General features: G+C 55.7%; 1 protein-coding gene across 4 annotated transcripts in view; it reads right to left on the bottom strand.

Annotated features, from left to right (window-relative positions):
• SHISA6 (shisa family member 6) overlaps positions 1–12,061 on the bottom strand; it is a 270,807-nt gene extending 258,746 nt beyond the window's left edge. For all 4 annotated transcript variants that reach the window (XM_036105274.2, XM_078066436.1, XM_078066437.1 and 1 more), the window contains exon 1: positions 11,418–12,061. In XM_036105274.2, the coding sequence (XP_035961167.2) occupies positions 11,418–12,061 (644 nt within the window). The remainder of the gene's footprint in view (positions 1–11,417) is intronic.
• Between the last annotated feature and the right edge of the window lie 563 nt (positions 12,062–12,624).

The following is a 12,624-nucleotide window of genomic DNA, read 5'->3' as shown; positions in this document are numbered from 1 at the left end:
GTCGGGGCCAAGGGCCTCACCCAAGGGCATGGCGACAGAAACTGACCCAAGGTGGGATTAGCCTGCCTCTTATCTCAGCTCCCAGGAAACCCCAGGTTCCTAACCCCTGGTGTCCAGGGTCTCATCCTGTGGCAAGAGGGAACGAGTTGCAGCAGAACCCATAGCAGAGTTCCCAAAGCCGAAAGAGAGAGAGTTTCTGGATTCTAAAAACTCAGGGCAATACAAAAGAAAAGAAACAAGAGAGGCAATTAGCAGGAGCCCCCAGAGGGAATTAAAAAGGGAATTCGAAGCAGCCTACGGTCAAGCATCACCAATTCACCAGAAACGGGACCAGGCTAATCCCAATCAATGAAATGGGCATGGAAATTCTAAAACACTCTAAAGGAAATGCATTTTTACTGCTTCCCGGGCCATTGCAGGATTACAAACTAGGCTAGAAAAAAAAAAAAAATTGATCTTTGGAGAGCTACTTCATTGAATAGATAAGAATGATTGGTAATTAGCATGCCAGCACCTATGAAGAGCCTGCTTGAAAAATCTGTCCTTCCGCGTGGTCTGTGTGTCCTGCACAATCTTTGCAGTCTTGTCTGAGCCATTAATCTGTTCATCACAGATTTTTATCAGACAGAGGAAAGAAAAACAACCTCACCCAGGTCCGATTTGGATACATGCGGAATTAGCAGAGTCTGAATCGATGCAGTTTAATGAAGTTACAGCAGCACAAGTTCAAGGAGAGCCGGAGGGAGAGAGAGCAAAGGGACACAACCCAACGGAAGTGAAGAGGGATCAAAAAAGCAGGACAGATGGGAGAAACAAGCAACAGCGGACAAAGACACCAAAAGGATGGAGAAGAAACATTTTAATGATGGGACTTGAAAGAGGGAGGGAGAGAGAAGCTGACAGATCCTCTGCTAAAAGATCCAATTGTCTTTGTGAATGCTTGAGGCTGGGGGAGAAGATGCTGGCCCAGAGGTGGGCAAGACGCTGCCTGCTGATTATCTGAGAACGGAAAAGCTGTGTGATTTCCCGTCATATCAAGAGTGCCCCACACACACACCTCTGGGTGTGGGGGGGTCATCCCCTGGGAAAGTTCAAGCAAACTTCTCGGGATGCAGTCAAAAAAGTCACAGAGGGCCAGCTGCTAGTCCAACTGGGTAGCTGGAATCCTGATTCTTCCACGGGGCCCAGAGCAGCCTTGGTGCCTGAGAGGTGGGGACCAGTGCCCATTCCCGCCCAACCCCTAAGGATGAGGGCAAGGGTCTGCATTCCCAAGACCTTCAAAGGGAGGGGATGGGTGGGCTCTGGAACCCACTCTCAGGCGCCACTTAAAATGAACAGCCACTCCCCTGCAAGCCCTCTTGGGTTCAAATCCTTCCTCCCTGGGCCAGCAAGACCAAAGGAAGATCCAAGAGGGGACACAGCAGAAAGCATCCTTCCCAGAAGAGGACATTTGGCTAAGGGAGCCACGAATATGTCCAGAGGACAGATGTCCTAAGTAATGAGACTTTAATGCCGGAGCTAATGGGAACAGTACACAAGACCAAATGCCAAAAACGCAAGGAATAATGAGTGTTTGGGAAGGCTGCAGAAAGCAGCGACTCCTCTCTCCCAAACACCCGAGGAGCGGGGCCAAGGTTGTAGCCACCCAGGGCCTGGTTGAAACTCGGCCTCCATGGTCTCGAGGTGGGGACAGTGGCCCTGGGCAAGGAGGAACAAGGATTCTCCTGTTCCTCTGACCCGTATGGGTCTGAGCCGGGGTGGGGACTGGAAATGGTGCCCAGGAACTCCCCCTCCCTGGGGAGAGCTAGGGAAATTGTTCCCACACCCCCATCTCAATCAGGTGAGTGCCCCCCTCAATCAGGGACTCTGCCCTGGGCGGCACAGGCCAGGGAGTGCAAGCCCCACCACCGACCACCACCATGGCCATGACCACCACCACTGACCGGGACAACAGAAGTTTGGGAGTAAAGCCCGGGGCGCTGAAGTTTCCCCGGGATGCCTTCCTTCGAGCGTGCCTTTCAGGACAGGGGATTTGAGATCATAAGAAACAGAGAAACACCTGGAAAGCATGAGGAATTAGGAGACACAGCTGGGAGAACTAAACAGGGAAAGCACAGGACCAGAGCAGTGATCAGCAGTGAGCCGGCCGAAACTCTCTTGTGTGCACTGTGCCACAAGTCATAAATGGGGCAGGGAGGGGGGGTGGTGATAAATGGAGCTGTTTGTGAGCTGTAGGTCTCAGTAATTAAAACTGGGAATGGCCCGAGGTCCACATCCTCTCGGCCCCAAATCACTTCCTCTCCCTAGCGCCTCTATCACTCTCTGGAGCTGGGACTCCTGCAGAATCGCCCCGGGGGTTCTGCCAATACGGTAAAGGTTTGTTGTTTTCACTGTTGTTGTTCCTCCACTGGAATCGGGGTGTTTTGCTTCGCTTTTGTTTTTTCACGTTTTCTTCGTATTGCCTTCACCATCCTCAGCCAACAGGATCCATTCTTGAAAACAAGCCTGCTTTTCCCTCTCCCTCTGCCTGATGCTCCCCCCTGTAGTGCTCTCTCTCTGTCAAATAAATAAAATCTTTAAAAAAAAAAAAAAGGAAAAAGAAAACAGGCCTTTGCTCCGCCCTGGTGGCCTCGTGCCCTGTAGGTAACGTAAGCGAGGCCACCAGCCCGGCTCTGCTGTACCCTGATCTGTAGGGCAGTGGTGCCCCCATTTCTCAGCACGATAACCCGTGCCAGGGCACAAGGCAGAGGGTTCTTTGCTTTCTCAAGGCATCTGAGCATCACTGACCCGTTTACATCTGGGAAGGTGAGAACCGGCTGGCCCCCCTAGGAGACGGAGACTGGCGATGTTCTAGCTGTGTGACCTTGGGCAAGTTACTAAGCCTCTCTGAGTTGATTTCCTCGGCCATTCAATGGGCACGGATCCCCAGAGGGTGAAGGAAGGATGCAGTGAGACAGTTTGTGGCCAGTGCATAGCACGGTTCCAGGCCCAGAGGAAGCCTTGGAGACTGAGAGCTCTCGAGAGCCTCTCCCTACCACCCTCCCTGTTTCATCCACGTGACCTTGAGCCCCCCCCCCCCTCACTGAGGCCTCTGGCCCTCCTCAAGGCCAGCTTTTTGCAGGTGCACAACTGACGGAGCTGTGTAAGCTTCCGGGAAACAGACTTCCCCCCATCCTGACCTTTGAGCAGAGGAAGGAGGCTCTCCAGCCACAGAGAAGGGCTGACTCCTCCCAGGGTCCAAGAGTGCCCGTTAGGGGGTCTTCGGGGCCAGAGGCTGTGCCCCAGCCCACGCATGCACTCTGGGGGCGGGGGGGTAGGAGAGCGCAGTAAACGCTCGTTGGGAATCTACGGGCCATGCTCACTGGCAGCCCCACCTCCCTGCGCATGTAAACATTTCTACCTCATCGATGGCTGTCTGGCCCCAATGGGGACCTCACGTGAACGCCAGATCGCAGAGGTGATGGCATCCACACGGACAGAAGGGAGGGCGCAGAGACCCTCCAGCTCTGACCCCAAGCCCAGCCCCACGCATCCCCAAGAAACTGGGTCCCTCTACCCTCAGAATCAAATTAGGAATCTAAATTGAGCTATCTGTCTACTTATCTCGTGAAGAAATGTGGGACATTCTTTTTTTTTTTTTTTTTTTTGGTTCTCCCTTTCTGGGCAGTTATTTGAACTCCTTCCTGCAAATTCGACTCCTTTCTTTTCCCAGTGCCTCCCCTGTCTGCCCCTGACACGCTGGTAGGACATGAAGCTGATTGTCTGAGGGCTGGTGATACCCTTATGCGTGCAGAGTGGTCTCTGCAAAGTGGCCAACGTGGTGAGCCCGGCTCGGCTTTGCAGGGCCAGTGTTCATTACTGGAACGCCTCTTCTGGGCTCGGCCTCTGGGGACAGCGGCCGTGGCTCCCAGGAGAGCAGGTCTCATTACTGGAGGCACTCTTTATGTCTGCGAATAACTGGCCGATCACCTACCCCATTCATCGGCCTCAGCCCCGTGACTCATCACTGCTTACAAGAATCAGATCTGCCCTAAGAGGATAAAAATCTGTGCCGTTACAGAGACTCAAGATGACATGCCATGGGCTCCGAGAACACTTCCAGGAGAGGAACTGTGGCAACATTTTCTGGAGAAGAGGCAGCATGGGGCCTCCCAGGGTGACTGCTTGGAAGGAGGACACATTAGGATACACACGTCCTGGTTCTTTCAAAGTTACAATTAGGCACATTGCAGGACACGGGCCCCAAACCTCATGCCATCGAGATGAATTTCACAGAACGGCTGGACCTAAATCTCCAGCTTCATTAGGCATCCTTCTAGAAGCTTCTCTGGACCCCTCACCTTGTATACACCCTGTCCCTGTGGGGTCATGCCCCAGCACTGAGAAGGGGCAAGGGCTGGTACCAATGAACGTACCTCTGTGGCTAAGAGAGCTGTCATATATGCGGGGAGCCATCCTGGAGGACAAAGGTGAAATCCTCCCCACACTGGGCCACAGGGCGCCTGGAGGTCTGTGGTGGTCTCTGGCAAAACTAAAACTCATTGAACCTGGTAGGTCTCAGCGTTCCCCCCAACCCCATCTCTGGGAGAGAGAGAAAGCATTCAGCGCCCACATTCTGAATTACAGAGGTCAGCCCACAGTTTTACTCGGTGGCCCCTTACCATGGTTCACAACTTTCTGGCTTTCATTGCATTCCCCTTCTTCAGTGCTCTGCATCCCTCAGATCTTATTTGAAGGATGGTGCTTTGATCAGGTTATCGCCCTCTGCAAAAGGACCTGGAGAAAACTGCAAGGGGGCCCCGGAAGACGGAGAGAAATCATTTTAGGGGATGATCAAACTGAATGAGGAAGGACCAAAGCAATGTAGGGAAGCGACAGAGGGGAGAAGGCCCTCACTCACACCTCTAAACATCTGGAAGTTCTCTGGTGGCGATTGAGAAACAGGTGCATAAAGTGAAGCCATCATGGGCGCTCACTGCTGAGCTGCACCTGAGCAGGAAAGTGGGCGGGCCCAGGACGCAGGCCCCGCCCCCAGCTTCCGGGTCTAGCTCGCCACCCACCAGCTAGGGACCCCTGACATTGTGATCTGGCCTCCCCGGGCATCGCCTCACCTATAAAATCAGGAAGTTAGGCTACATGACTGGCCTGCAATAAAAATTCTACAATTCTATAATGATGACAAAATAATAAAACGTATGGTTGGCTCTTGAGCAAGGCAGGGGTTAGAGGCAACAACGCCCCCCCCATTCAGTTGAAAATCCAAGGATAATTTTTGACTCCCCAAAAACTTAACTACTAATAGCCTACCATTGACTAGAAGCCTTCCCAATAACACGGCAGCCAACCCATATTTTGTACCTTACGGTGTAGCATATACTGTATTCTTACAATAAACTAAGCCGGAGAGAAGAAAATGTTAAGAAAATCCTAAGAGAAAACCCGTTTACAGTTCTGCACTGTATCTTTGGGGAAAAAAAAAAAAATCTGAGGGTGCCTGGCTGGCTCAGTGCGGAGAGCATGTCACTCTTGATCTCAGGGTCGTGAGTTCGAGCCCCACGTCAGGCGTGGAGCCTACGTTAAAAAAAAAAAAATGCAGAATAAAACTGAAAAAAAAAATCTGTGTGTAAGTGGACCCATGCAGTTCAAACCTGTGCTGTTCAAGGATAACTATATTACTCTACCTTTTCAGGACGATTTGGTTTTACTTCTAAAGATAAAAGAAGAGGAAGAACGACAGGGGGAGCAATCTATCCTGAACAGGTGTGAAATAAGCCTGCTCAAAGCCAAGGGACGGAGACCCTCTGAGGGTTTATGGGTAAACCCTTGCACCAAGCCCTCTTCCCCATCCGCAGTACCTACTAGAAACATGAGGTCAGAAATGTGACTCAGGGAAAAATAATGGGCTGGAGTTTCCCAAAACAGAGAAAAGAGGGGGAGAAAAAAACATCTCATCAGAAGATATTTAAAAAACAAATTTAACCCAGGCTCTAATAGAGTCCCTTCCCCATGGACAATCTGAGACATGTCACCCGCAAGTCTGGAAGGCAATTTTGTGGTTCTACAGGATGGACGCCGTCAAGGGATAAAACCAAGATTGTAAGACAAGATGCACCTGAGTTTGCCATAATCCTAAAGACAGATTATGCAGCACATCGCACAGGGCGGAGGGGTGACATCCCACGGCCAGTGGCTGGCTGCCCCTTCCAGCCTGGAGTGGGGGATTCCTACTCACTATGGAAAGGCAGCCAGAAATGTTAAGATCTAAGGGCAATCGATGCTGCCAGGCCCTGGAGAAATCGGGCAGTGCAGGGGGAAGGACGAAGCCTCCTTTGGTATAGCTCCCTTCTACTCTGGATCCTCCGTGGGCATGTCTGCCCGGGGCTGGTGAATTAACCTCTTTCCATCAGCTCACTTCTTCAGCTGTCCGAACCCCTGGATCGAAATCAACTGCCAAATCAATCTGATCTCTCATTAAAATAGGTTGAAAACAGTGAATTGGACTTTTCCTCCACCTGGGTCTTGGCAATCTAGCAACTGTGGGCGAACTCTTGTTATCTTAGCAGCAGATTCCTCCCGAGGAACACGCTCAGAGCCTGGGGTGCGGCTGTGGGTGGGGAAGGAAGACACATGTGTGTGCCTTCTGGGCTCGGGCGGGGTGCAAGAGGACAAGAAGACAGTAAAGCAACAGACCAGACAGAACTGTCAACGTGCCAGATTCTGGAAAAGCAGTTTGCACAGCTGACCTGCTCAATCAAGAATGAACTCTGCCAGCCTTATGTGTCCAAGGTAATCCCCACCTTAGAGGCTTACGTTATATGGCTTGAGACGTATCTCGCCCCCCAGCAGGTAAGTGGGGCTCCTCTGTGGAATCGAAGGCATTTGCGTGTAGCCCAGGACCCGGGCACCGCATCCGCTTCTCACCCCATTGCCTCCCTCCTTTAGCCATTTTTGCCTCTTCCTGTCTTCCTGGTGTCCTTCCCTAACCCCTCTTCCATAAGCCTCCTTAAATTCTTCTACAATTTCCCTGCTTTCCCTGCATGCATTTTTCTTCCCTCCAAAGCAACAGAAAACAAGCAAGCCTCAGACCTTCAGTCCAAGGCAAGATTTTTTTTTTTTCCCTGTCCTTCCAACTGCTCTATTTGAAGTAAAAAACAAGTTGACTCTCTGTTTAGATCAATTCATTATAGTGAGCTCGCAGTGCTCCAAGAAATGGGAGTGTTTGGGGATGCGGTGACAATTCACAGCCTGCGAATCCAGGAAGAGAATTCGCGAAATCAGCCAGCAAAGGGGTCCTGCTATTGCAGCGATGTGGTCAGGCAGCCCATAACAGGCCTCTTTGGGTTTGCCATGGATTTCTAGAGGGAGAAAAGGTGGAACAGAGTGTTCTCTTGATTCCTCTAGAAACAAGCTGAGGAGTCCAAAGACAAAGGACCCCCCCGATGGCTGTCAGGTCGCTTCCTGACACCTCTCCCCTTTCCCGGCCGCATCTGGCTCAGGTTCTTCTGCCCGCAACCCTGAGCACGAACCCCCACCCCAAATTCCTCCATCCCCTCCATCCCTGTAGAGTGGGGGGACCCAAGGCAGCCCTGCCTCCACCAACTACATCCAAAGCACCCTAACAGCTTTCTGCCCCGGCTGCTAAGTAGCCACTAAAAAAAAAAAGCCAGAGTTTCTCACTTGGAGAGTCTCATCTCCAGGACACTAATGAATCACCTCCAGGTAAGGAGGAGGGAACAGGTTTGAATGTGAGACAGCTCCTAGGGCCCCATTTCCTGGGCCGAAGCCCCTGCCCCCCGGGGAGAACATCGCAGCCCCTTGGCGAATAAACAGCCCCAGGAAGCAATGCAGAAACGGCTCAGGCTCAGGAAGCATTAAACTCGGGGCATGCCTGCAGGTTATCAGCTTGAGCTTCAGGCCGGGGAAGGTGAATAGGGGAAGGTGAGGTAGCGATCCGGGTGGGAAACGGAGCCCCGGCGGGGAAAGGTGGGCACCCCAAGTCCAGTGGCTCCCCAGATCCAGAGCACAGCTCAACCTTTGGTCCCTCGGGCCGTCCATCTCTTCCTCCTCCCTGGGGTCCAGCCGAGTGTGACTGATCCTCTGTTCACGTCACCAGAGAGCTGAGAGTTTCCCCGACAGACACCGACTTCTCACACAGAAACAAGATGGCAAGAAGGTCTAATCACTTCTGGAAAAGACTAAATCTGTTCTCCCCTGCGGGGGCCGGAGCCCTGAAAGGAAGCTGGGCTCTAAGGAATGTGTGCCACGGGCAAGCGGAGGGCTGGCTAGCCTGGGGACACCAGGAGGAGGCAGATGGCTGATCTCAGGGCGGAAGCCTCCCCTCTACCCCTTCCTAACCCTCCCACAAACATCCCTTCCGATGAGGCGGTTCTCCTCCCTCGGACCCAGCCCCTGCCTGCCCAGCTCCCATCTTCGGAGACAGGATCACTCGCTGGAATAAATCCTTCGCCTTTCCAGAAAGAAAATGTCTCTGCTGAACTATTTCAAGGCATATGGCGCCACACACACAGCCCACTTCTTCCACTGACCCCTGGCGAGGGTGCATCCTTTCCTCCTCCCCACTCTCCCTAAGGAAAACTCATGAGGTGGGACTAGTTCTCTCTTCCCTTTTCCCTACTCCGGTCCCCAAAGAGACCCTCTGCACGGAACCCCTCCCCCCCACCGGAATGGCAAGCGGTGACCTGTGAAGTGTGAGCGAATTGAGATGCGTCGTGGGAAGGCGCGCGCCCAGGAGTCGGGGAGCAGCTCCCTGCCATGTGCACGCTCAGCCTGACCCGCCCCGGGGAGGGGAGAGGTCGAGGTGGGGTGCTGTTGTGCCTGAGGCACCCAGAACTGCACGCTGAGTTCCACCTCTGCCCCCCCACCCCCTGCCCAAGGTCACTCATGGAGTGTCCTCGAGGGATGGCTCATGCTCTGTCCCCTTCCCCCAAACACAGAGACAGGCACTGTCCCCCACCAAACAGGCACCGGTATGTTGGTTTCCAAAGCACCCAGCAGGCGAGACTGCAGCTGCCAGCAGAGCATCTGTGAACTGAATAAAATCAGGAGGTGAATTTGAGGGAGAAACATCCCACGTCGACATCATGGTCTGAGGCTGGACTCAGCTCCCTTCCACAGTTACCTTCCTTCCCTGACCCCAGAGAAACTGCTCCGACGCCATCACCAGCCCTGAGCCACACACCTGTACACAAACGAGTCACCCTAGTCTGGGGTTGGGGGGGGCGCGAGGTGATGGGGAGGGGAGAAAACACCCAGAGGGACAGTGACATGTCCAGGGTCACAAACCAGTAGAACAGAGGCCAGCGCCAGCGTCCAAAGACCATCATCAGTATCCTCCCAGGTGATGATGAATACATTCAGTAGGGTGGTGGCAAGGGCAGGGTAGGGGGCGGCTCAGAGAAGAAAGAAACCAAGAGAAAGGTTGGTGGGAATCAACCAGCAGGGGAAGGTGGGACAAGAGGCCAGGAGGCCAGGAGAAGGTGAAGAGAAACAAGGCTCTGGGGCCTGGAGGTAGGTAGAGGAACGATAAGGACCAGGTACATCTGCTTCTGGAAGGTGCCTTCCCGTAGGCTATGCCTTCTCTGCTTTCCAAGGTGAGCCAAGAGCGAGAACCCTTCACCAGACCAGACCCAAAGGAGACATGGACTGACCGCACCCCATTTCTCACAATTCCTCCACTCGTGCCAGGGACCAGCCAGGCACAGACTCACTACCTAAAAGATAAGATGGGGGACTGGGGGGGCGCCTGGGTGGCTCGGTCGTTAAGCGTCTGCCTTCCACTCAGGTCATGATCCCAGGTCCTGGGATCGAGCCCCACATCGGGCTCCCTGCTCAGAGGGGAGCCTGCTTCTCCCTCTCCCCCTGCTTGTGCTCTCTCTCTTGCTGTGTCTGTGTGTCAAATAAATAAATAAAATCTTAAAAAAAAAAAAGATGGGGGGACTGGGGGACGGTGGCACCTTAGGGTGATGAGTGTGGATTATACACGGGTCTGCTTGTGGAAGCAACCAGTTCTAACACCCAACTATGTATGTCACTATTGAAATACCCACACGTCCTGCGTTTGACTCAATAAAACCTGCCAAAGAGTATCATCTTTTCTCAACACCTTCAAAGGAAGAAAAAAAAAAAAAATCATGCCCAGAAATTTCTATCTGCCTTTCTCTTCATCAGGGTCCGGCTGATTAATGTCCACAGCAGCAAGGGAAGAAGGCTTTCAGGCCGAAAGAATAGAAATGAGCTTAAGCTGTGTGGTTCGGGGTGGGGGCCTGCTTGACACTCAGAAGCAGGACTGGTCAGGGGGGAGGGGGTCCTGGTTACCGGGACAGTGCTCACACCATGTGCCAAAAATGGAGGCATGTCCTGGGGCAGGATTTGTTCCCTGAAAGACTCTGCTGAACCAAGTCCAGCCATTCATCATCACGAGGGGACTGGAAGCTGAGCTAACTTTGCCTCCCCTGGGTGCATCGGTCCCTGCCTTGTGAAGAGTCTGGTTTCCTGTTCTCTGGGCTCTGCCTTCCCTAAGGACTCCCTGGGAGCCAGGGTGGGTGGGGTGGGAGGCGGTCAGGGTGGGGCCAAGCACTGCCATATTTTGAGCTCTTGGCATAAGTTTTGGGAGGAGGCTACCCCACCACCACCCACCCACCCACCCCCAATGTAAGCAGTAAAAGCTGCCCACTGGGCTTAACACAGCAAGAATGTTAACTCAGAGCGTTCTGCCAACAGGGTTTGAAAGACCAAGTCCTCCAGTCTCGGCAGGAAAATAAGCATCCCGCTTGGGCAAGAGGCAGTGTAGAGACACCATCTGCCCTTGGTCAACATGGAATGGAGAAATCTTTACGCCTTCTTACCCGGGAGGCATCCCTTCCATACCGCCCCCAGTCCCACACAGGGAACACGCAGCTTATACTAAATCACTTGCTACTCCCTCCTGGAAGGTTCCAACATTGTTCAATATCCTAGACCGAAGAGGATGTGCTGGTTAGACTCAGAAAACCAAAGGCAAGAGGAGCCTACCCCCCAGAGTGCCCACTTGCCCTGAAAACTGAACCCCGGACCCCACCCCCACCCTCGCACCCCCTCCCATCCAGGGTTATAGAATTTGTAAAATTCCTAGGCTCAAACTTCATGGACTCCACTGATCCTTACTTTGCCCCGTAATCCCCCTACCACCAAAGCATGCGTTCTGGACTCTGAAGAAATGGTGGAAATAAGAAAGCTGTGATTTATGTGCATGTCAAGGAAGCCAGGGAGAAACTGGTCTCAGAGAGTTAGAGCGATGTGGTGCTGAGGACCCGGGACGCACGTTAAGAGGGGCGAGGCTCGGCGGGAGGCTGGGGGCCCGGGGGCCCGGGGGCCCGGGGACCGGCACCGGGCGGCCGCGCGCGCGCACGCGCTCTCACCTGTGGATGTTCATCTCCCGCGGAGGGCGGTGGGCCTTGTCATAGGAGACCTTGGCAAAAACACCGGCCACGATGACGAAGGCGATGACCCCGCAGGTGATGTAGACGGTGAAGTTGGTCTTGTCCTTCTCCGGGTCGTACTTGTTCTCGGGCCCCGGCGACACCACCTTGGTGCTGGGCGTCTGCACCCACACCGGGCTCTGGTAGTTGGTGCACTGGCGCTGGTCCAGCTTCTCGTGGCGCTTCTTGCAGCAGAAGCGGTAGTAGCAGGTGCCGCAGCAGTACAGGTAACCGCTCTCGCTGTTGTTGCACTCGAACTCCTTGTCGTACTGGCCGCTCACGTCGTAGTAGCCCCAGCACGTCTCGTAGGTGACGGCCGCGCTGGCCGCCGCCACCGCCGCCGCCGGCTGCCCCCGCCGGCTCCCCGCCTCCGCGCCGCCGGGCGCCCGGGCGGCGGTGCCGTTCAGCTCGCGGCCGCCCCGGGCCAGGGCGCCCCCCGGCCGCCGGCCCCCGACGGCAGCGGCGCCGGCGCTCAGGGTCCGGTTGGCGGCGCGGCCGCGGGCGGCGCGGACGCCGGGCAGCAGGTGCAGGGACTCCAGCGAGAGCAGCAGCAGCGGCAGCAGCAGGAGGCGCCGCAGCGCCATGGCGGGGCCGGGCGGGAGGGCGCGGGCAGGCTTCCGCCGCAGGCCGCTCCCCGGCCGCCGGGCTCCGAGGGCGGCGGCGCGGGCCGGGCTGGCGGCGCGGGCGGTCAGCGGCGCCGGGGCGATGGCGCCATCGAGGCGCGGGCGGCGGCGGCGGCGGCGGCGGCGCGCGGTGCGCACGGACCGGCCCGGCGCGGGCTGCTCGGGCGCTCACGCTGCGCGCCGGCTCCGCGCTCCCCCTGCGGGCTCGGCGCGCCTCCCGGGCAGCCCCATCCCCCGCCGGCGGCGGCGCGGCTCAGGCGGGACCCGAAGCGCGGCTCCGGGCGGCGGCGGCGGCGGCGGCGTGGTCCCGTCCGGGCGGGTCCTGCGGGACAAGACGGGGAGCCGGTCACGGGGCGGGGCGGGGCGGGGAGCGGGCGGGGAGGGAGCGCGCAGCCCTCGAGGAGCGGGGCTCGGGGCCGGAGGGGCGCGGAGCCCGCGGCGAGACGGGGCCCGGCGGCGCTGTGCGCCGGCTACCCACCGAGGGCGCACGGGCCACCGACCCCGCAGCGCGCTCCCGCCGCGGG

The sequence above is a fragment of the Halichoerus grypus genome, chromosome 2 (genome assembly GCF_964656455.1).
Source record: "Halichoerus grypus chromosome 2, mHalGry1.hap1.1, whole genome shotgun sequence".
In the NCBI taxonomy this organism is placed as follows: Eukaryota; Metazoa; Chordata; class Mammalia; order Carnivora; family Phocidae; genus Halichoerus; species Halichoerus grypus.
The sequence above is the reverse complement of the archived record's forward strand: the minus strand, read 5'-3'. Positions and strand labels throughout refer to the sequence as shown.